Source organism: Rhinolophus sinicus, linkage group LG09 (assembly GCF_036562045.2).
Source record: "Rhinolophus sinicus isolate RSC01 linkage group LG09, ASM3656204v1, whole genome shotgun sequence".
NCBI lineage: Eukaryota > Metazoa > Chordata > Mammalia > Chiroptera > Rhinolophidae > Rhinolophus > Rhinolophus sinicus.
The window spans coordinates 59311240-59335248 of NC_133758.1; the positions used below are offsets into that span (position 1 = coordinate 59311240).

The window sequence follows — 24009 nt, forward strand, 5'->3', positions numbered from 1 at the left end:
AAAATGCAAGAATAAGTATATGAACTCAAAGCCTGTCAGCTGCTGTAATTCCCTCAGCAAACCTGCACTGCTTCTGTTCCTGAGTGTGGGGCTGGTCAGAGAGTAATAGAAGGGCGTCCTGTCTCATGGTAAGTACAGCAACCAAAGGGGTATGGATGCAAAGGGATAGAGTAGGTGTTCTTGTGGTGGGGAGGCCTAGAAGGGGAAGGTGGAGTCCCTAAGTATGAGTCTGCAGAAGTAGCAGTCATTCAATAAATACATGCTGATTTATTTATAGCAATAGCTGATTTCTTTGGGGATAAATTCAAGAGATGCAAGCATTCTATAATTTGCAATGTCCTTCCCTGGGAGGCAGGGGAGCAAGTTCTAGGATAAGCTAAAATCATCCTCTACTTAAAAAACAAACAAACAAAAAAAAACACACACACAGAAAAACAAGTTATCCCCTAACAGTCTTTGGGAAAGGGTTAAATTAAAAAAAAAATTGCAATGACTCCTAATTGTTTTTGAATACAGAAGCTTGGGAAGGAGTTTCCACTGAGTACATGAGGAAGGTGTGACTTCTACATAGCATTGGGGGGAAAGAGTAGGAGTAAAGCCTATGTAGGCTGGCCTCTTAGCCCACAGATGCCAAAATGATGTCTACTGGCAGCTCCTCTGAACTTCTGGCTGTCACCTGCATTGTAACTGTGTCCAAAAGCAGCAGCCGGGAGCGCACCAGGATGTCATGACCACCCCGGAACACACCTGGAAGGGAACAGAAAGTACAGGTGTATAAGTCAGAAGTGGGCTGCAAAGGCTATCCTGAAGGTGGCATTTGCAGCAACTGATCAGGCATGTCTGGGGTAATGAAATGAGAGTGGGTCTGGGACCAGAAAAGCTGGGCTGAAATCCTTGAGTGAGGCCTTGCACAAGTCACTTTACCTCTCTGAGCTGTAGTATCCTCAGCTACAAAGTGGAGGAGATAATAATACTAGCCGTATTTTAAGCTTCTACCAAAACCAAATGAATTAATGGACATATGAGGCTGTACCTTATGGTGTCACAGAGGCTCTCACATATGTTGGCTGAATCTAAGAGCACATATGAAGGGACAGTCCCACCATAACAAAACCACAGAGCAGATGTCTACAAAACCCAGGGGACTGGGTTGTTTCAGTGTGGCCGGAAACACGGCCTTCAGGGCTGTCAGCTATGACAGGGCACTGAAGCAGAGCTACTCCCAACCATGTTTATAAACACTCAGCAAAAAAAAAAATTGCCCATTTCCTTTTGTTCACTGTATTAGGTGTGATAATTGTATTGTCGCCCCTTTTTAAACAGAGTCATTATGTATTAGAGGAACACACAGATACAGAAAGATTTCCATACAAAATACTGTATTTGTAATTTGCTTTAAAATACTGTGGTTGTTGAAGCAGCACATGGGGGTTCATTATACTGTTCAATTTTTGTGTATGTTTAAAAATTTCCATGATGAATGCTTAAAATCCCATTCCTATTAGAAAATTAGACAAAGATTATGAAAATAATTCACAGAGCAGCAAATACAAGTGGTACTTCACATTTGAGAAGATGTTTAATGTTATTCAACATACCAGAAATGTAAAATAAAACTATACTAAGATACCATTTTCACCCAGACTGGCAAAGGTCATAAAGTTTGATAATACAATGCATTGTCCAGAGTGTAGGAAGAAAGTCATATAATTCCTAAGGAAGGCAACTGGAAAAATTTATCAAAATGAGAAATTCACTTTGACCTCAGTGCATACAAGGAAAATAAAATAGGTATGTGTAGATGTATGTATGTATGTGATTATTCAGTGTAGCACTGTTTATAATAGCAAAGACTGGAACAATCTAAATGTTCATCAATACAGGATGGTTCTATAAAATATGGTACATCCACACAATGGAATACGAGGCAGATACAAAAAAAGAATGAGGATGCAGTCTGGGAAAATAAAGTTCTGGAGATGGATGGTGGCAATAATTGCACAATAATGTGAGTATACATTTAATGCCAGTGAACTGTACAACTAAAAATGGTTAAAATGGTAAATTTTATGTATACTTTACCACAATTTTTTTTTTTAAATGAGGAAATACTACATATTGATAGGGAAGATTTCCAAGATGCACTGTCAAGTGAAAAGCAAAACCATTTTTACATAAACATTTGAATTAAAAAGGGGAAATATTGGCTTTTATATCCATAAAAATTGCTAGAGGGATACTGGTATTGTCTATAATAGTAACAATGGTTGCCTATTGGAAGGGAACTAGATGACTGGCAGCAAGGGTTGGGAAGGAGACATTTCACTGCAGGTCTTTTTTCACTTCGTGAATTTTCAAAACCAATTTTGAGTCCCTTGTTCCCAGCGGGAGCCCTCAGCCCAGGATGCAGCGGCATCCAGGCTGCAAGCTACCCAGCCACTTCCCACCTGAAAATGCTGCTTACCAGCCAGGAGCAACATATGGGTGTTCTTGTTATCCGGCACTTTGTCTGACCTCTCACAAGGGTGCATTCCCAAGAATTTCACAATATTTCCCACAGCCTCTGTAGGGAGAAATCACAGTATCAATAAGCCACATGTCTTGTCTCCCCTTTGTGCCACCACAACTCCCCCATCCCCTAACCCTGCTGTGAGGGGCTTTAAATGAAGTTGTATCTGAAATATGTGCTATAGATATGGGCCTAGATCCTTGAGGTTCAGGGAAGAGGAGGGAAGATGAGGAGCACTTCAACAGCAGCCAAGGATTTTACCTTCAAGTGTCTTGATGGTAGACAAGGTAAATGTTTCCTCCTTTTCAAACTCTTCCCCTACCTCATCCCAGGCTGCTTCAAAGTTCAGCTTCATGACTTTTTGGATGTGATCAGCTATAGTGACTTCCAGATCTTCCAGCTGGGGAGACAGAGATGGAAGTTAGGCACCCACTTTCAGGGGAGAGAATCCTTGCTCTGCACACCTCTGGGCCTCTGCTCTGAACTCAATGCTCACCCATTCCTGCAACACATTCAACGGGAACTTGCTAGGCACTGAGCAATGTGCTAGGCTCTGGGGACACACAGCCACTTGACTGGGTACCTGTCCTCAAGGTACTCACAACCAAGTAGTCCCTTCAGTAGAAAACACCGACACCTTAGGTTGTCAGCTGCAAAATCACATCCCTTCTGAAACCTGCCTAAGTCAGTGCCTCAAGGACCCAGAGACTGTACGGGAACATCATAGAGGTCTGATTGCTATGGCTCTGTCCCTCCTATGACTCAGGAGGTCCTCCCCCTTACTTCAGCTATGTCCTCTGGGCCTGACATATATTTGATCCACACTGTCATCTTAGCTGTGTCCTCACTTAACATGATACAATTAACTCTCACCTTGGACTGCATGTACATAAAGTTTCCCTTTATGTACGTTTCCTCCTTCTTAAAGGAGTCCCTACTCTTGTGGATGTTTAAGGTGTGCATAAGTAGGACTCAGCTCCTACAGTAAAAGCAATGCCTCAAACTCAGCCCTCCCCAGGAAATCACTTGGTCCTAGGCCAGTTCCTGCCTATAGGGTCATTGCTACCTCAGGGAAGGCCCCTCAACAATGGTTCTAGGATGACACAACAGTGATGTCAGTTATATTTCACAGTGATTGGCCCCTAGTCATAGGAGCTCTAACAATCTCTATGTCTAAATTGAGTATCATGGTCTACAGTCAGGTGGCACTGAACCACTGCCACCTGGTCAAACCCCAGAACGATTCCATCTAAGCTCAGAAAGGTGGAATTGGAAGAGCTATTTTAGTGCATGAAAGGACTGCCTAGCACAGGGGTGTCCAAACTTTTTTCAACATTTTTTACCAAGGGCCATATGCGGTAAAATGCGGACAAACAGCCGGGCCACTCACTCGAGGTGAAGTATGTATTGCCTCACCTGGTTTATTTAAGTAAACTAAATATATTTTTGGAATTTGCTGCGGGCCAATTAAAAATGGATTGCGGGCCGCAGTTGGCCCATGGGCCGCAGTTTGGACACCCCTGGGCAGATGCAAGCTGATCCAATTTCTCTAGAAAGCAATTTGACAGTATTGAAAAGAATTGAAAAGTCTTAAAATCATGCTTACCCTTTGATTTATTCTACCTCTAGGAATCTATCCTAAGCAAATAACCTGGGACGCAGATAAAAAGTTTTATCCAAAGGGATGTTTAATGCAGCATTTATAAATAGTGAGAATGTGAAATCCCAAATGCCCAACATTAAAGGAATCAAGTGAGTTATGATATTGCTATATAACAGATTATTTTAAAGCCATTAAAAACTGTTTATGAAGCATTTGTAATGACACAGGAAAATACATTATGGTTTTAAGTGAAAATAGCAAGATCTATAATGTACAGAATGACCTCAATTATACAACTCTCCCCCCACCCCAAAATAACTCACAAGGACTATGGGTAATGTTTTCCTGTGTGTTTATATTTTTGTATTTCCCAAGTTTTCTTTTTACATATAAGCATGTATTTTTTTCAAGTTAAAAAAAAAATTTATTTCAAAGAGAGCTATAAAGCCAAAAAAAGCAAGAAAATACTTCAAATTTGGTTGTTAGCTCCAGGAGGGAGTTGCTCTCAGTTTTAGGCACAAAACTGAGCCTCCTGACACTAACTTCTTACCACATATTCATCCTCATAGCCTTCATCATCGGTCTCTCCAGTGGTGGGGTCACAGTCCTTGACTGTGAACTTCATCATGCAGCTGAATGTGCAGGCCACTGTGGGAAAGAAAGGCTGGGTGGTCAGGGTACAAGTTCCTCCATAGGGCAGGTAGCCACAGCTGGCTGTCCAGGCCTCGGCCACATTATCCAGGCAACATGCCATCCAACTCTACAAATCTGGACAGAAGGCACGACCTTGTAGAAAGGCAGGGGAGTCAAGTCATAGGTTCAAGAAATCCCCTCGTGGGGGAGGGAAGAAGAGGAAAGCAGAAATGACACAGGACAGCTACATCCATGTAACAGTCACAGGCCCACTGTCCAAGGCCTAGAAAAAGAAGCCGGTGTTTTCCTTGGGAGTAGTGGATTTGGAATGTTTCAGTGTTTGTGCCTGTCTTTGTGCCTATCTTTGTACTTTTGCATGGCATGATGAATGGGTACTGGTTTGAGGACCAGACAGACCTGGGTTCTTCCTCTTATCAGCCATCTGAACTTAGATGTCATTTAACCTGAGTCTCAGTTTCCTCATCTATGAATAGGGATGGCAGTACTTATCCCCATAGGTCTTCCATGAGGAGGAAATGAGATCATGTATGAAAAGTACCCAGCACTTAGCCATTCTTCTTCTTCTCAGGACTGAAATCAAGGAATTAAAGCTCTAACAGGTGACAAAAGGCTGGTGCACAAGCTGCCCTCTTCATTATGATCCTGCGGGCTGCCACGAAGCCAGGTTGGTATCTGGAAAGGGGCTCACCAGCTGTGGGGTCTTCCTTGGGCAGTGCCACCAGCGTGTAGCAGGTCCCAGGCTGGTTGTAGGGTAGGCTCCGGGCAGGCACATAACAGAGGACCTCATAGGCCTCAGTGGGCTCCATCTGCACCGTGACATATTCCAAGGTCTGGTCGTTGAGTGTGTTCGTGCAGTCAAACTGGAGCAGGGAGGAGAGGGGTTGCTTAGACACTGCTCTAGGTCCAAGCCCTGTTGCAGTGGAAGAGCCAGGAGGTTCTATCTCTCACCCCGTGGGCCAGTCACCCTGCCCAGGCTCCTTGTCTCCATGCTGACACTCAGAAGCCAGAAAAGTCCTGGGTCAAGTGTGTGTGAGACATACCAGCTGATGACAGACCCCATCATCAAATTGGGTTCCCAACTAACCCAGTGTGGGGGATGACATGACCCTATAAGACCCATCAGACCTAGGACCACACCCTGGTCCTAGGAGGCCTCAGCAGGGCCTCAGCCCTTCCTGCTCACCTGGAACACCATGTGGTCAGTGAAGGTGTGTTTGGTGCAGTGGATGACATACTCTGTTTCTGATTCAGTGAGGGCCACAGGCTCAGGCGAGGACTTGAAGAGGGGCCCCAGTCCATGAAACTCTGGCACTGCGGCCAACTGCTCTGAAAACCACAGGCCACACATTTACTCAGCTTCTCAATTCCCAGACCAACTTGTGATAGTTTCTAGTAAATGCTCATGCCCAATTATCAAGGACTTTCATCCTACCAAGTGGGTGGACATGTATGTACAACTGGTTACTCACTATTTCCTAAATATATTGATGTGTTTTCTCATCTCCCTAATTTTGCTCACATTGTACCACCCACCATGAATACTCAATTCCCCTCTGTCCCCGAAAAGACCTCAGAAGCAATAAACTGACTGGGAGACCCCAATGTCCTAGGTGTAATCCATTTGGAGACCCCCCTCAACTTTAGAAGCTCAGCAAGGATTCTTAAGATGAAGAGTACGAAAAGACTAAGAGGAAGAGTTGGATGTTGTTATAGCTAGAATCGGGTAAAAGAACAATCTGGTCCTATACATTTGTCATTAAGACAAATGGCCAATGAAGAAAAGTTTCACTGTACAGCTGAAACTAATATAACATTCTTATATCAACTATAATTGAAAAATAAAACAAAAAGAGATATTTCAGATTCAGAGTGTTGCAGAAAACTCAACTTAGAGTGGTCTGTGGGCATCTGGTAAGGCCTAGCCCTACACTCCACAGCCAGGTTCCAGCAGTAGGCTGGGTCTTCTGGTCTGATCCCTGGGCCCCCACCCTGGCCTGTCCAGGTGAATGAGGCATCTGGAAGCTGTCTGCACAGGGCGTCCACCTATGATGGCTAAAGCTGCTGTTCTCCTTCCTATTCTACAGCAGAGACAGGATTCCTCAAACTATGGGTCATGGATCATGTGTGTCAGAATTACCTAGTGTGAGAGCTCATTAAGAACTCCAATTCCTGGATCTATCACAAATCTGCTCTATTATAATCTCTGTTTGGGACCCAGGAATCTGAATTTCTAACAATTTTTCTCAAATGACTCTGATGTCTACTAATATTTGAACACCACTGCTCTAATATTTTCAATTTGTCTCCCCAATTAAATTGAACTCTGTAAGGACAGGAATTATACTCTTAGGCCAGAGATCTGTTATTTTGCCCTGTACTTAGTAGGCACTTAATGCATGTTTGAGGAACAGAAACAGAAAGTAGGCCTTATTATTATTATTTTGCTTCCCCTCCACCACAAAGAGCCTATATGATTGCTTCAGCCCTCTGAAGCCTGAAGGACCCTATCTAACAAATATGCAGGCAATAGGTCCCAGCCCACTGCTGGATCCTGGCTGTGTGGTATAGGCCTAGGCCCTACCAGCTGCCCAGAAAGAGCCAGCTTAGCTATTAGGAAGAACTGTTATGTAGGTCACCATGATCATGATCATCAGCCAACAGAGTGCTTTTCTATGGGAATTCATTTTATTGGGCCTCAAGTTTCTAGACCTTACACTACCTGGGGGATTCTTTCAGTAGCTATCAGTTAATGTCTCCGAGTTTCAGAGTCTTCATCAATAGAATAGATGCAATAATCTTTCTCACTGCTCACAGGGTTGTTACGAAGATAAATGAGGCAATAAATGTCAAGATCTAGCAAAGTTCCTGAAATTTAACATGTGATCAATAAATGTTAGGCTTTGGAAGATTGTTTAAAAATGGAATCAATACACTCTAGGAGGCTTAGGAGGAGTCTTCCTTGGAGGAAGACCTTAGGGGGAGTAGCAGAATGATCACCCCAAGGATATTAATGTGCTAATTCCCAGAACCTGTAAATATGTTACCACACACGGTAAAAGTGACTTTGCAGATATAATTAAGTTGGATCTTGACATGGGCAGATTATCTTAGATTAGTTGGGTGGGCCCAATGTAATCACAAGGGTCCTTATAAAAGGGAGGCGGGGGGGTGTCAGAGTGATTTGAAGAGGCTATGCTGCCGACTTTGAAGATGGAGAAAGGGATCACTATGCAGAAACGATTTTCCCCCAGAGCCTCCAGAGGGAGCTCAGCACTGCCAACACAGTGAAACTCATTTTGGACTTCTGACCCAAGATAATAAACTTGTCTTGTATTAAGACACTAAATTTGTGGTGATTCAGTGTCTTAGCAGCATGAGGGAATTAATACAGAATGAAAAGTTTCAGGTTATGAGTGATCCCAGTGAGCTCAAGATCCTAGTTTTCTTGAATCTGAAAGATAATATGTTGACAGTAGACAGGATTCTGGAATGGAATGGAAAAGGGGGATTTAATTCAATTCAACAATAACTGGGCCTACTCTGAGGAAGGAAGGCACTGTGCTAAGTGCGGTGATAGAGAAAATAAAAGACAGAACATGTGAAGAACCACACAGAATTGTTTAAGAGAAGACAGAAGAGCTGCAGTAGAAGTGATTGGACAGAAGAGCTTAGTAGATCAGGGAGAGCTTCACAAAGGCATAGAGGTATGTAATAGCCCTTGAAGGTAGGAATTCAACGGATAAGACGATCTGGCAATTAAATACACAGCCTCGCCCCTTAAAAATGCAAGACCAAAGGAATAGATGAGTACTTAAACTAATGTTACAATACAATGTGGATGGAATACATCTGGAATTCAAGAAAAAGTTCCAATGTCTTTGGACCTCAAGTATGCTAAATCAGACATCCTGAACTGGCCTGTCCTCCAGGGATTTAAGATTTCAGAACCAAGGCTGACAGGCACCTCTGAGCCAGTTTAAGCTGAATCTTAATTCCAGCCCCTCCACTTCCTTGCTGTACAATCTTGGGCAAATCACTACTTTCTCTGAATTTCTAATTCCTCAGATTCCAAATGGACTTAATATCCTCCACATGAGGGTCAAATGTGCTGTCTAAAGTACTCTCAGGGCCTAGCACTCAGGACAGACTTGATAAACAACAGTCTTACTCTGAATTCCCTTGAGGAGAGCAACTATTCCAAAGCTGAGGAGGCTGAGCCCTGCTTCTGAGAGTTCCACCAAGCACTGCTACTCACCCTGGAAGATCTCCTGCCGGGTAGTTGCCATTTTCTCAGGCTGCTTGGCTGCTGTAATGGGAGTGCTTTCTGCAGAAGCAAAGATACATTATGACCAACAACTCCAGTAGTGGAGCAGTGTCGTGTTGAGCATGGTGCTGCTACTTAGAGATTGTAATTTCCTGAGAGTATGAAATACAGAACATATGATAAAGAGAGCAAGTGTTTGTGTGTATGTGTCTCCACTTCCTAGAGCCAGAGACAAGAAGGGGTTGATCCCTCCACCCAGCACAACACCATCCAGGTTAGGTTTAGTGGTTTTGTGGCCATTGCAGACCCTCCAATGGAGGCCTGAACCTGAGGGCCTCTGAAAGGCGTATAGGTGTTACTTACCTGTTCTTTGCTCTGCCATGGGTGTGGTGGCCAGGGGCACAGACTTGAGGTCAAAAGGTTTTTCCGATGGTTCTAGGGTGTACTGCTGTAGAGCCCTCTCTAAACCAGGGATGGACACAGTCAGACCTAGAGGCCAGTGGGAGAGAGAGGTCACTCTGTTTGGCATGTATGACAGAATGAACACCAGGAATCTCTCATGGAAAACTGAGGTCCTGGCGTCTAGGTTGTATGACCCTGAGAAAGCCACTTAACTCTCTGAGCCTCCACTTCCTCATCCAAACCCTCCCTCATGGGATTGCTGTGTAAACATACACACAGGAATGACTGATAAAGGGTAAAGCACTATACAAATAGAGGTTTATATTAATGACTAGTGTTTCCATTCACTGGGCTGTGTCTACGCACACTGGTGTGAACCACATGACCTGAGATCTCCTAAGGTCACAGGGATGCCCTGAACTTGCCATGGAAGTGCAGCTAAGAGTGTCTTGCCTCAGATTACTCCGAACCAGGGAGGATGTGTCTACTCTGGAGTGACAAGAACGGTCACAGCTCTGGTAGCGGGCTGGGTCAAAGACAGACAGGGAAAGACTCACCATTTAGGATATAGCCTGCATTGAGGGCCTTCTGCTTCTGCTCCAGAACATTGAGATAGAAGGTGGCTCGGTCCCTGACTTCATTGTCATCATCCATCACACACCTGCAGCCAGAACACAAGGTAGCCCTGATGCGGGGCCCACAGGGGTGGCAGGAGGGATCCTGCAGGGCTTCATCAGAGGGTGGTAAGAGAAAGAAGGTCTCTTAAAGCTCTGAAAGCTCAGTCCCCAGATGTGGTATCCAGCCATCAAACCCACAGAAGAGTCCATAAGACTCTAACTAGGAGGTAAACATAATCATATTTCCTGGATCCTCTTCCTAAAGGCCACCCAGTGAGGGAGGCAATCTTCTGTATCCAACAGCATATGTCAAAAAAGAATTTAATATGACACAGCAATTTCACTCCTAGTTATATTTTCAAGACAACTGGAAACCTATGTATACACAAAATTTGTATAGGAATGTTCATAGGAGCATTATTCACATGAGCCAAAAAGTAGAAACAACCCAAATATCCATGAACTCATGAATGGATAAATAAAATGTGGTATAGCCATACAATGACATATTATTTGGCAATAAAAAGGAATGAAGCACTGGTACATGTTGCAACGTGGAAGAACCTTGAAAACATTTTGAAGAAGCCAGACACATGAAAGGCCGTAAAATTGCATGATGACATTTATATGAAATATCCAGAATAGGCAAATTTGTAGAGATAGAGAGTAGATTAGTGGTTGTCTAGGGCTGGTGTGTGTGTGTGTGTGTGTGTGTGTGTGTGTGGCAGGGAGGTAGTAGGGGGATTAGAGAATGACTACTAATGGACACGGGGTTTCTTTTTGGAGCAATAAAAATCTTTTAAACTTTAGATTGTGGTGATGGCTGTTACAACTCTGTGAATACACTAAAAACCATCATATTATACATTTTAAATGAGTGAATTGTATGGTTCATGAATTGTATCTCCATAAGGCTGTTTTAAAAAAAATAAACTCAAATGAACAACAATCACATCTGGGTGAAGAGATTTTTATATGACATTATTTTTCATGCTCTTCTGTGCCTTCTATTTTTCCCCTACAATCCATACTTGTATAACTCACCTCCCCATCACCACCCCATTTTAGTTAAAAAAGAGACAAAAAAAGCTGCCTGGGCCTGAGGGAACTATGTCATCCATCGGGGTCCTCAGGCCTAGACTCACCTCTTCAGCAACACCAAAATACTGGGTAACATCGCTTCATTCTGGGCTCCAAACTTGGCCAGAGCACTCACAGCACCTGTATTTATGAAGCACAGATGAAATACTTGATACACCAGAGCCAATGCCACGAGTGGCTCTAGGTGGATCTTGGTACCACCCAGCTTCAACTTCCTTGTCTATTTCATGGAGAATGCAGACTCAATGTAGAGTTCCAGGAGGCATTTTCAGCATGAACTATGATGAGGCCCCCAGGAGCTGGCCACAATGTCAGGCTTCTCAGCTTCTGTATCCAAATAGCCTTAATTCACAGTTAAGCATTAGATTAATATCAATGGGAAAATCAATACTTAATGACTATCAACTGCTGAAAGCGGAAAATCTGTCCAGTGGGCATAGGGAGAAAATAACAGTAAATTAAAAATAAATAATGATGGGGCCGGCCCAGTGGCTCAGGCGGTTAGAGCTCTATGCTCCTAACTCCGAAGGCTGCCGGTTCGATTCCCACATGGGCCAGTGGGCTCTCAACCACAAGGTTGCCAGTTCAATTCCTTGAGTCCCACAAGGGATGGTGGGCAGCGCCCCTGCAACTAAGATTGAACACGGCACCTTGAGCTGAGCTGCCGCTGAGCTGCCGCTGAGCTCCCAGATGGCTCAGTTGGTTGGAGTGCGCCCTCTCAACCACAAGGTTGCCGGGTCAACTCCCCTAAGGGATGGTGGGCTGCGCCCCCTGCAACTAGCAATGGCAACTGGACCTGGAGCTGAGCTGCACCCTCCACAACTAAGACTGAAAGGACAACAACTTGAAGCTGAACGGCACCCTCCACAACTAAGATTGAAAGGACAACAACTTGACTTGGAAAAGAGTCCTGGAAGTACACACTGTTCCCCAATAAAGTCCTATACCCCTTAAAAAATAAATAAATATAAATAAATATAAATAAATAAATAAATAAATAATGATGGTTACACATTGAATTGCACACTCATTTAAAAGAGTGAATTTTATGGTATGTGAGTTATATCTCAATAAAGCTATTATTAAAGAAAGAAAGAAATTAGACACTAATATAAGGTGAAACTTAAAAAACAAATGAGAGGCTAAGAACCATTCAACCAGATGACCTCCAAGCATCTCAGGTCCTTCTACAATATTATTAAAAACTGAGCTTATGAGGCAAGAACACCAAGTATCCTGTTCCCCACTGGTGGCTTAGGCCCCTTTGCCAAGGCTGTCTACTCATGAACAAGCTAGGAGCCCAACTTCAGCCTTGGCTCAGACCCACCTGCCCGGACCTCCTCATGCTCTAAGACCACTCGGTTATAGATGAAGCGGATGTACTTGGAGGGGTTGTTGGTCTTGGGCCCCTCCTGGCCCAGGAGATGCAGGATGCGGGTGGCCAGCACAGTGAATTCGCAGTCCTCGATGAATTCGCACAAGTGCGACAGCCCCGTCTCCTTGCTCTCTGAGTTCTCCTCAATGATGCTGATGATGCAGTCCACGATGGCCCGCTTGTACTCAAAGCCACCCTGCAGCAGGAGATTGAGCTGAACAAGGATACTGCTCTCTCCAGAAATGAGCTGTGAGGCTCAGAGCCTACCAGGGACAGTGGTCCAAACACAGAACCTGGAGACAAGGGACCTGACTCTCTGTACTCAATCTCCTTTTTGGGTAAAAGGCTTGGATGGAATGCTCACTGGGGTCTTTCCAGTTCCAACAGTATTTGGTTTAAAAGAAACATTTTGAGTCTTATTATCTTCCCAACTTTGAGATAAAAGGCAAAATGGGTGATGCAGATGCTATGGAAAACAGTATGGGGGTTCCTCAAAAAATTTTTTTAAATAGTATAGAACACCGTTTCCCATCTTCTGCACAAGCATCGCCTCAGGGCACGTATTGTGTCTTTAAAGCCAGAGTAGCGAGTCATTATAGTTATTACTGTAATTACTAGTAATTGTTGCATGTTTATCTCTTAGTCTATGACAAGTTTAAGGGACCGGAGGCACCAGGAAATCTACCTGGTTAACTGGTTGATCATGGTACACCCAAAAATGGTCTTTTGGCTCCAAGCTGAGCATAGAGCCAGCAGCCAAGGCACTTCCTGCACCAGGGGCCCTGGCATGCCCTGCATGCCTCCTATTCTTACCTCTTCCCGTAGCATGGTAAACAGGAAGTTCATGAGGACAGCATGTTTGCGAGGATACTTCTGACACAGGGCACTGATGGCTTGGACAACCACCACCTGAGTCAAACAAATATGTGTGAGCAGCAGCGTCCTATCACCAGAGTCAATTTACTTAGTTCACTAAGTGCCAATGGAGTCCTTCCGTAGGCAAGGCCAGGTTCTGGACATGACACAGAGCAGAGAGACAGAGGAACTCCATCCCCACAGGGAGTACGCAGTCCCTGAGCCCATCCAGCGCAGGGTGTTAGGCAGAGCAGTCCCAACAGTCCCAGATCCAGACTCTAGGTCCCCCAAACTCTGCTTTGCTACTCAGACCTCAAGGTAAGTCTATGAGCCCCCTTTCCATCCACTTATCCTGCTTCTCTTCCTATCCCCCATCACACTCCACTGTGATTCCTCCCCATCAGCTTTTCTGGCTCCTCTTTGAGTATTCTGTCCTTGGTCCTCTATTCTTCTCACACAGTCTCTTTGGCAATCTTATCTCATCCCGTGGTTTTTTTGTGTGTGTGGTTTTTTTTTTTAGAGTTGTATTTATTTATTTATTTATTTATTTATTTATTTATTTATTTATTTCAGGTGTACAAAGCAATAGACATTTACATCCCTCACAAAGTGATACCCCCCCAATCTATTACCCTTCTGACATCATACATAACTGTTTCTATACCACTGGCTATCTTTCCTATGCTGTACGCCATGTCCTGTAACTATATATGCATACATATATGTACAGAGGGTGCCAAAAAAATGTATACATATTTTAAGAAAGGAAAACTGTATTAAAATTGTAATACTCAATATATACTGAAAACAAAAGATGAATACAAGTTCACGTTTGACTTCTGCAATGACAAGAAGTGCTCAAAGTGGTTACAACGAGCATCCAGATATTTCTGATTATGGCGAACTACTGCTTGAGCAACGTTGACTAAAATGTCCACTTGTATACATTTTTTTGGCACCGCCGATATTTAATTATAGTTGACATTCAATATTCAGCTTCGCCACTGACTCCCAGATGTTTATCTCTTGTCTGAGCTCCACATGGTGCTCACGAACTCAACATTTCTGCAGTCACCATCATTACCTTTCCCCTTCCTTCTTCCAAGACCTGACCCTCTCCTTCCTTCCCCAAACTGATCAACGGCACCACCATCACCCAGACTTTGAAAAACAGCATCACATTTGACAACATTCACTCCCTCAGCCCTTATATCATGCCCTGCCAACTGACTATACAAAGGAACAATACAGACAAACACCAGAGACAGGGCTGTGCACATCTCCCAGGGTGCCTGTTGAAAGGTGATGTGCCAGCCTTCTCCACTGAAGCCTCAAGCCTGAACAATCTGTCAGGTCAGTACTAGCCCAGAGGCTAGGGAACATGGAGAGGGGGCACAGAGCATCTTCCTGACTCTGGGGACTGTGGGTGTTCCCAAGGTACCCCAGGTACCTTGAACTCATCTGAGATCTCTGACATAAAAGAGGAGATCTGCTTCATGAGGCGGTCAATGCTGCTCTCGCTGCCAGTCTTGAGGAGGGTGGTGATGGCCAGTGTGGCAATGCTGCGATTTGAATCTGTGACCAGGTTCTCCAGGTCCAGATTACAGGCTGTCACTGCTGACGGATGCTTCATGGCAACCTGTTTTGGGAGGAAGGAGATAAAGAGGACAGGGACAAAAGATACAAAATAGAACTTCTGTCATTCCACTAGATGGGTCTGGCTCAGTCAGAGTGTATCTCACTATCTGGTGGAAAGTAACAGTGACCAGGGTTACACCCATCCAGGTCAAGTCAGGAGCTAGGAAACACCTCCAACTGGATCAAGCCACCTCCTCCGACCCTCTTAGAAAGCCAGGCTCGCATTCTGCTTACCCTTGAACCCTTACCTTATTGAGGGTGCGGACAGCAGCGTAGCGGAGAGCAGCCTTGGGTGAGCTGCAGAAAAGCTGGAGCACTGTGGGGAGACAGATGCTATGTGCCAGGCTGCCCTCACTGTTCAGCTGCTGGGAAAACCCAGGTAGGCCTCCAGGGGAGGGACAGGAACAGGGCATTGATTGTGTACAAGAGCTCTGAGGTTGTCCATACCCAAATCCTCTGCTCAGCTCATTTCCCTGCTGGCATCCCCACCTCAACTAAGGAAGCGAACTCTCTTCTCCCTTGGTACCTGATCCATGAGCACAGAGTTCTTAATATGCATATGACAGCCCAGTGGGTCTCGTGAATGATGACAGCTGCTATTTACTGAGCACCTGCTGTGTGCCAGGCACTGTGCTGAGAAGCTGCTGTACCTTTTCTCACTGATTCCTCACAGCCTTATGAAGCAGCTACTGTTATTATCCCCATTTAACAGATAAGGAGACTAGGGCACACAGGGATAAAGCAACTAAAGTAACTCCACATTAGCAGTCAATAAATGGCAGAACCAGGACTGAAATCCAGGACTCCCTGAATCTGAAGCCTGACCCCTGGACCTGTGTGAAATAGAAATCCACTCCACTCTCCTGAGGTACACACAGAAACTAACAGAACTTCCTCAGTCCTGGTTTAAACAACAGCCTCGGTTCCTATACAACATGGGCACATGTCAGGCAGCATATTTGGCCCTGTGCTTTGGTTGTCAGGAATCTCAGGGCTCAATTCTGTTCTGGCCGTAGTAGTGAACATGACTACTGTTTTCTGAAGTATCCATGTTCCTTTATATAATTTGGCTTTTATTCTTTTATAGTTTTTCAGGCCTTACTTTTGTTTTTCTTAAAATAACTCTTATTTTGAAGGCTCTATCTTATTTATGTATTTCATTATTTTGGAAATATGGGGAATACAATAAGAATGAACGAACACCCAAATCAGTGAATGAATTCATTTAGTTCTTGTATTTTTGTCTCCAAGAAGGGAGACTTATCTCCTAAACATGAACCCCATCTTTCTGCCTGACCAGGTTGCTCCACTATTATGGAGATTAGAAAAACAGGAGGTCCATTAATTCTAAAATACTTGCAACTTGAACTCTCCTGCCATATCTTATCATTCACTGGGTTTGTCCTAGAACACTCTCCCCCTCTCCTACTCTTTGAATCTAGGTTTAGCACCCCTAAGAACCTCTCCTTTTCTAACCTCTCAATGTGCCCACTTCTGGTACCAAACACTTAGTACATCATCATATGCTTGCTACTCTGACATATAGTGAGATCTCAATACCTAGCACAGGGACCTGCACAAACAAGGCACAGAATGCTGAATGACTAGATGTGAAACAATTTGAGGCAGTGGATTCTTCTTAATAATAGCAAAGAACCTTGGTGCTAGGCACTATTCTAAGCTATTTGTATAGATCACACAAGTTTACAGCCTACTGTAACCCTATGTAACAGGAATGATTACTCTCCACATTACAGAGAAGGTGAAGTATGGAGAGGATGGATGACCTGCCCAAGCTCACTCAGATGCTAAGTGGTGGAGCCAGGACTCTGACCTGGGCTATCAGGCTCCTGTGTCCAGGCTCTGAATGACCCCTCTGAATTGCATTCTCTTTTACCTGAGATAGCTCAGCCCCAAGGGAGCATGTACTATTTTCATAATTCCTGGGTTCCTCCACCAGGCCCTCTTGCCAAGGCTACCCAGCCAGACAGGCTGCAGAGCAGATGTGAATCTCACCTCTGTCACTTACCAGAGTCCCAGCTTCTTTAATGGTAAGATGGAACTAAAAGTACTGCATCCCCAAAATGTAACACATATGAGAGGCCCCAATACAGTGCCTGGCACAGAGCAGGTGATTAGTAGGTACTGACTCCCTTTCTTAACATTAGACTGTGGCCTATTTGAGGGCATTTTCTTTCTCCTCCTGACCCCTAGCTCAGGGTCTAGTTCCCAGAAGTCACAAATGTGTGAGGCTAGGGTAAAGGAATGTCTGGTAACCTGACACAGCCGGGGCCAGCTCTTTGGCACTGCAGCCTGGTAGATTGACGATGGCTGAGGCGGCCTCGTACACCACCATCTCATGCTTGTTGCGCAAGCAGCTCTCGATGAAGTCAAACATTGGGCTGTCACGACTATGAAAGAACACAGGCAGCAAGAAGTTTGAAATGGCTCAGCATGGTAGGTTGAATGATATGCCCCATGGTAGGTCCCATCGAGCCAGGGAAGACAAAAGCTGTTACCTGCCGTCCTCCTCCTCCAGCTGCTTGCTGGCCACCCGGATCATCATGCAGTAGGCAAAGGGAGACTTGAGGCCATGTCGGGTGAACTTGCTGATCATCTTATTAACAGCCAGGCGGTCATTCTTACGCACGTGGTACAGGAGTCCCAGTGCATGGTACTAGAGGACAGGATGCATGTGAAGCCCAGGTCTGCTAGCTGCGTGGCCATGGGCAGCCCACTGTGTCTCTCTGGGCTTCAGCCTTCTCATTGCTAAAATAGTAGCTGCCTCACAGAGTGGCTGTGACAATTCCCCCAGATGGTCTGTACAAATAGCTCCTGGCACAGTGCTCAACAAATCACATGAGTGTATCTATAGTTCTTGTTCCCACCTCCGATTCTGGCAAGGGCCCTGACAGGCATCATGAGTACAGATGTGAAGGGAGACAACAGACACCACAGAGATGAAAAAAATGGGAGGAGACCTGGTGTCTTTCGACAGGAAAAAGGAGGGAATGGGCCCTGAGCATGGACATGTATTGTACATAAGGTGTTATGCAAGACACCTCAGACATGAGACCTTACCATGATAAACCCTACGACACCCCTGAAGGTACATATTCTTAGCCCACTGACTCGCCCCGGGACTCATGGCAGGTACTAGCAAAGCAAGGTCTGGAGGACCTGAAATCCAGGGACTCCCTTCTGGATATGTAAGGTGCACAGAGTTATTTCCTGTCCTTTCTGCTCTTTTCTGTTTCCTTACCAGAGTAGTATTTAAGCACTAAGAATGTTGTGGGTGCCCTCTATATGGGAAATTTCTCTGGCCCTGGAAGTGTTTTGAGGGGCCATAGCTGGCCCTGGAGATGAGAATCAGTGCAGAGGGTGAGGAGAAAGAGATAAACACACAGGGACCGCCTATAGGTATACTCCAGATGGGTCAGATGTTATGGATGCTGTCTCATTTTATCCTCACAGCTCTGTGAGGCAGAAACTTTTATTCCCATTTTATAGACAAGCAAACTGAGATAAAAGGCATTCCTGGCCTAGCTCACTAAAGAAGAGTTAGGCAGACAAAAGTCCCACCAAGGTATTTCCGTGCATCACTAACAGCCAGCTTGGCAAAGGCCCTCTGCCTGTCAGGGTCAGGTTTTCTACATCACATACCTCAAAATAATACTCAGCTGTTTATCAAAAGACTTGACTATTTTGGCATCAAGTGGTAAGCAGTCTCTAACCCAAGCCCCGCACTCCACTTGGGTCGTCCCAAGTGGTGGCCTAGATTCTTTCCCCAAACCTCCCAAATCTCGCCACAATCCAATGACAAAAGATTTAAAACCTGCTCTGTCTAGGGGCCACCAGGATCTCTGCAGTGAGAGTCCATTCTGACTGGCCAATGGCATGCCATCTGCCTAAGTATTTTTTTTCCCTAAGTATTTTAAACATTACTGCTCCACTCACACCTCACCTGGACCATGATGTTATCACTGGATGCTGCCTCCTGGGCCTCATTCACCCAGCGCTTGACCATGTCAAAGCTGCACTTCAGCAGGTGCTGTGGGCAACGGGGTACATTAAGTAGCATGCAGGCAGGAGACTCTCCCATCGCATCTCCTGGGCCCGGCTCGCAGTTCAGCTGGGCCCTGGTTCTTTCCTCAGACAAAGCCCAGGACCTCTCCATTGTCTTGCTCCTTTGAGATGGTACACAAGCATAGGGTGGCTCCCACCTTCACTCTCCCTGCCCTAGCAGATTTCCTGCCATGCCCAAACTCCAATAATCTGTCACCACGAAGGATGGGTCAAAGGCCATCCAACTGGCTCCTCCTCAATCAACTCAGTTCCTTAGTGCTCTTCACTGAGAAGGAGGTTGGGACTCTAAGATCTGAGGATACAGAAATACTTTTTATTTCCTACTGGAAAGTGACTCTGATATTTTCTTCAGTTCTTGATCTCCACCGCCACCCCCAGCCATGCAGGGCCCTGGCTGCAGCTACACACCAGGGAAGACACCAAGGCAGAGCTGGAGACACTCGGCACCTTGTCCACGATAGCCTGTTTCATGTAGCGCTCAATAGCCTGCAGCATGGTGCTCTGAGGGGACAAGGAATGGGGCAAGAGGGGACACAATCAATTCTCAGCAACCTTTAGGAATGCAGATGATGCGGTGTGGGTGAGTGAGGCAAGGAGGAAGGAAGCAAACACGTTTCCTGTGCACCTCAACTCTCACCCCCCATCACCTGGCTCAGTGCTTTGCCCCGGAGGTGGGGGACAACCTAAAGCGTGCCAAGGATGAAACTGAACCTTTACTGAAAAGCAGGGAAAGAGCAGGATGGCTGGGTGGGGGAGCAGACTCACATCAGTGATCTGGCAGAGGGCTCGCACGGCTGGGCCCCGGTAGTTGTCTTCTTTCCCGGTCATATCCTTTGTCAGGCTGCAGGGGGAGAAGGTGTTGTCCCTACACAGGAGCCTGGCCTGCCTTCCCCAAGCCCAAGTCCCGGTCTACTCCTCTCTAGCTCCCAGCACCACACTTGCCTGGATTACTATACAAGTCTCCTAACTATTTTCTTTGTTTTTGCCCCTTCTAAGCCAAACTTCACAAAGCAGCCAGAGGGATTTTTATAAACCTTAAAACTGACCAGGTCACTCCCCTGCTTTTACTGAAACATTTCCAAGGCTTCCTACTGCCATTAGCATTAAGCATAAACTCTTCAACAAAGAAGTCCCCAAGTAGGGCATGTGTTTCTCCTCTCCAGGTGTTTGGGTATGCTGTTTCCTTAGCCCGGAACTCCTTGACCCCCCCACCTCTGGCCTGCTATTTCTCACTCCTTTCAGGACTCCACTCAGAGAGTTCTTCTAGGAGGCCTTTCCTGATCCAAATTCAAGTTGGGGGCCCTTCTGATCTGCTCTCACAGCCCATCACACATCCCATGGTAAACCATATTATATCCTATTTTAACGCCTGACTATCTGATTATTTCTCTGTCAATTCTGGGGATGCTGCAGAGGCCATATTTGTCTTGTTTACTGCTCTATTCCAAGAGCTACACACAGGGACTGGTAGACAGTCAAAAAAATATTTTCTAAATGAACCTACAAATGAATATATAACACCTCCTTCCTCCCCCCAAAAAATTGTGACAAGAAGAAATGAGAGAATTGTGCCCCAGTTCTTAAAGGCAGGGATTGTACTTTAGTCACATCTGTCTCCTAAATCACTCAGCCTACGGTAGAAAGACATACTTAGTAAGGAGGCCTATTTGTATACCTCTTGCATTCTCTATGTCTATTTTTCTCATGTTCTCTCTTGATACTCACTAAAGTCGTTGTGAGAGTTGCAGTCTGGCTCAGCTGACTAAGAGGACTCAAGGGAAAGAAAGGTTTGTGCCCAAGCTAAGGCCAGAAAATTAAAAGGGAAACAGCACACTCTGGAGGCTGCCATGGGGTGGGCAGCAGTAACTGAAGAATGAGGGAGACAGAAAATGAAAGGACACTTGGCAATATGTCAAGCAAAAGTCTCATTGTCTAGTACACATGAGAAAAAATGGCCTCTGTATCAATGGAACCCATCAGAACAGCCATCCACAGACCCTAGACTTGCCTACTGGTGACGATGATGACATCCTCTGCAATGCTAGACATCTCCTTGATGGTCAAGTAGCACATCCGACGGAGGGTGTGCTGGGAAAGAGATAGGAAACATGCTATAATATTTAGCCCAGTATGAGGGTCAGGGTGAGGAAAAGAAAACTCCAGAAGATGTAAAGGCAGTCCATCCACACTGACTGGTGGGGTCACTTTCCCTTGGTGCTCCTACCACCCTGTCATAGCTGTCCCCTCTCAAGGAAAGCTGGGGTTGGAGCACTTACATCGTTGGATTGAAAGAGCTTGGTCATGGCAAAAAAGGCTTCCGTTGCTTCAGTGGTCCCCAGGTGCTCCCCCTATTTCAACCAAGAAAGAAGTTTCAATTTCGAACAGATGGTCCAGAAGGTTCTTCCTGATGGATCATCCTAGGCCAAATTCTCAGATCCTGCAGAGGCTCCATCGAAGCCAAAACATCAGAGTTGGATGCTGAGGGGACCCAGAGCTAGGCTGTTGGCTACAACCACACAGCGGCTGTTGAATAGCCTAAGGGCTGTTTGACTTTCTCCCCCCTACCCGCAACATCCCCCAACACCATTTCTCCACCCCTAAGCCTAACCCTGTTACCTGGTTTATGAGGTAAAGGATCTTGGTGAGGATGTGGGCACATTTCCGAGGGTTGATGGGAGTTTCATTAAATACACGGGCCTAAGAAGAAGGGACCAAGGATATTATCTTCTAGCCCAATTTATTTCCCTTCCATTGACTGCCCTCAAGCACATTCAAGGGCTGGGAAGTCCCAGGGTAAATAAATACACTTGCTTAGACAAGCTTATTTTCATAAGAAAACAGTTTTTTTCTTTAATTTATTAACAACTGCTGAAATCGTCCTTAAATTTAAATATCAGTTAAGAATGTACTGACTTATTGACTAAAAGATAATTATTAAATGCTTGTTAACTAGAAAGAGAAATGAAGAACCACTACAAAAATGTAAGCATGATGAACTCTCTCCAGCTTTCCTGTCTTTCCAGAAACAGGTTTTCTCTCCTATTATTCTTTAAACCAGAACTTTCAATGTGTTAGTATTTAAACTGCATCGATAGTAAACATTATGATGAAAGATGGAGGGGAGCAAATGATACTTGCCTCCTGGAGTACTGCACTCTTCTCAAGGTGCTGGAATGGGTTGGAGCCTCCACCTGCGGTTGGAGAGCAGAAAAGACTGAGTGAGTATAAGTTGTGACCCTGAATTGCAAAACTCTCCCATAGAGAAGGGACAGATGTCCCTATTGTCTACCTAGTCAAGTCTAAACTCAGAATGGCAACCACAACCTGCATATAGATCTTATCACTCTCCTGCAAGGGGGCGCCCTCTACCATAAACCACTTAGTCACCCAACAACCCTGGTACCGTCCTTTTTTGCCTTTCATAGTGTCATGTCTTGCATTCCTTTAAGCAAATGGTACTTAAACCGAGTCCCTACTATGTAGGGGGACCACCACCTCCTAGTGATTAGTATTTCTTCACAGCAGATGTCACTTTGCAATTAATTACATGTGTTACTATTTGGTTGCTGTCTGTCTCCTCCATTATACCTGTGACCATTCTAATAGTCCATGCTTAGGCATTGAGTGTCTCACTTGTCCTACTGCAGTATCAGGGCACTGCAGTTAAGTGCTGGACACATGCCAATTCCTGGCATGTAGGAAGTGCTCAGTACATATTCGCTAAATAAATGAATGAGTCAAGGTTCTCAACCACAAGACATTAGCTCCACAGATAATACACTAGTTTGGCCAGCACCAACATATCCCCGGCGAATCCCAAGAGGTCGATGGGAAAGTAATAAAGGAGCACCTGCGACTGCCCGTACGGATGGAGAAGCTAAGGCGCTGAGACGCGCGTGACCTGCCCCATGGTCACCCAGCGAATCGCGGTCCGAGCTTAAGAAAGGAGGGCAGTGGAACATGCTCGGGCTCTCCGAGGCCTGCCACTGACCAGCTGCGGACCTTTGCCCAAGCCCCTGCCTCACTGGGCCTCGACCTCGGGTGAGGACAGAAATCCCAAAGGAGGGCTCCTAGGAAGGGTGCTGACACGATGGTCCTGCACGATGGTCCAGCCTGACCCAGGCCTAGGCTCTCTCACCCGATTCCTCGTCTTTCTTGTCGAATTTCTTCAGCATGGTCGTTCCGTCGGGGGCGCAAAGCAGCAGCCCTGTGCTGGACTTCCGCGGCTAGCTCAGTCTGGTGACAGTTCTGTTTAAGCCACTTCCGGCCGGCCACGTCACACCGCGCTCTGCGCAGGCGCACGCCGCGCTTTGCGCAAGCGCAGATTCCGGCTGGGGCGGTCGCGTCTGGCGTTAACCCTGTCCCTGCCGGGGTAGGTCCGGAGGTCGGGGACAGGCGGACGTGGAGGCCTTGGGGGACTGCCGAGGCCTTAGACTCAGGACTGACCGGCACCCCAGCTTTGCCCTTACCCCCTCCTTATCTGTTCAATGGGAGTAGTAGTCATCTTTGCCTCATTGCGCTGTGGCGTGAGTTTAAACGGCTTTTGGAAGTGAGGGCCCTAGTACACTGTCCCACAATAGACCCCAATTAATGTTACCATTTCTTACTATTGTCACCTTATTCGGGAGGCCTCACTAGCCACTCCTCACTCTTCACTGCCTGATGTTTCTCCCTAGTTCGAATCACCATCTAACACACTATTTTCACTATATTGCTTTTACTGTCTTTTATTCACTGGCCTGGATAATGTTGGCATGTAGTAGGTGCTCAGTAAATTCTTGTTGAATGAATTAATGCATGAACTTGCTCTTATAATTCATGTCTGCTCCTGGTGCAGATTGTTTTGTATTTTAAGGGATCTAACTAAAGTAAAAGATCAGCATGGAAAGTTCAATGTGCTTTTAA

General features: G+C 45.5%; 1 protein-coding gene across 2 annotated transcripts; it reads right to left on the minus strand.

Annotated features, from left to right (window-relative positions):
- Positions 1 to 247: 247 nt before the first annotated feature.
- Positions 248 to 23396, minus strand: COPG1 (COPI coat complex subunit gamma 1). Of its 2 annotated transcripts, XM_019717192.2 has the most exons (24): positions 23243 to 23396; positions 22243 to 22295; positions 21721 to 21801; positions 21381 to 21452; positions 21113 to 21192; positions 19870 to 19945; positions 19513 to 19605; positions 18983 to 19069; positions 17538 to 17695; positions 17296 to 17429; positions 15267 to 15334; positions 14831 to 15019; positions 13339 to 13434; positions 12478 to 12721; positions 11195 to 11270; positions 9990 to 10093; positions 9394 to 9519; positions 9022 to 9090; positions 5950 to 6092; positions 5455 to 5626; positions 4663 to 4760; positions 2771 to 2909; positions 2465 to 2563; positions 248 to 747 (listed from the first exon to the last, which is right to left on the minus strand). In XM_019717192.2, exons 1-24 carry the CDS (start codon positions 23277 to 23279, stop codon positions 617 to 619), a joined length of 2625 nt encoding a protein of 874 aa, XP_019572751.1. In that variant the 5' UTR covers positions 23280 to 23396; the 3' UTR covers positions 248 to 616. The 2 variants fall into 2 exon arrangements, with proteins under 2 accessions (XP_019572751.1, XP_074196588.1); XM_074340487.1 differs by lacking the exons at positions 5455 to 5626; positions 5950 to 6092.
- Between the last annotated feature and the right edge of the window lie 613 nt (positions 23397 to 24009).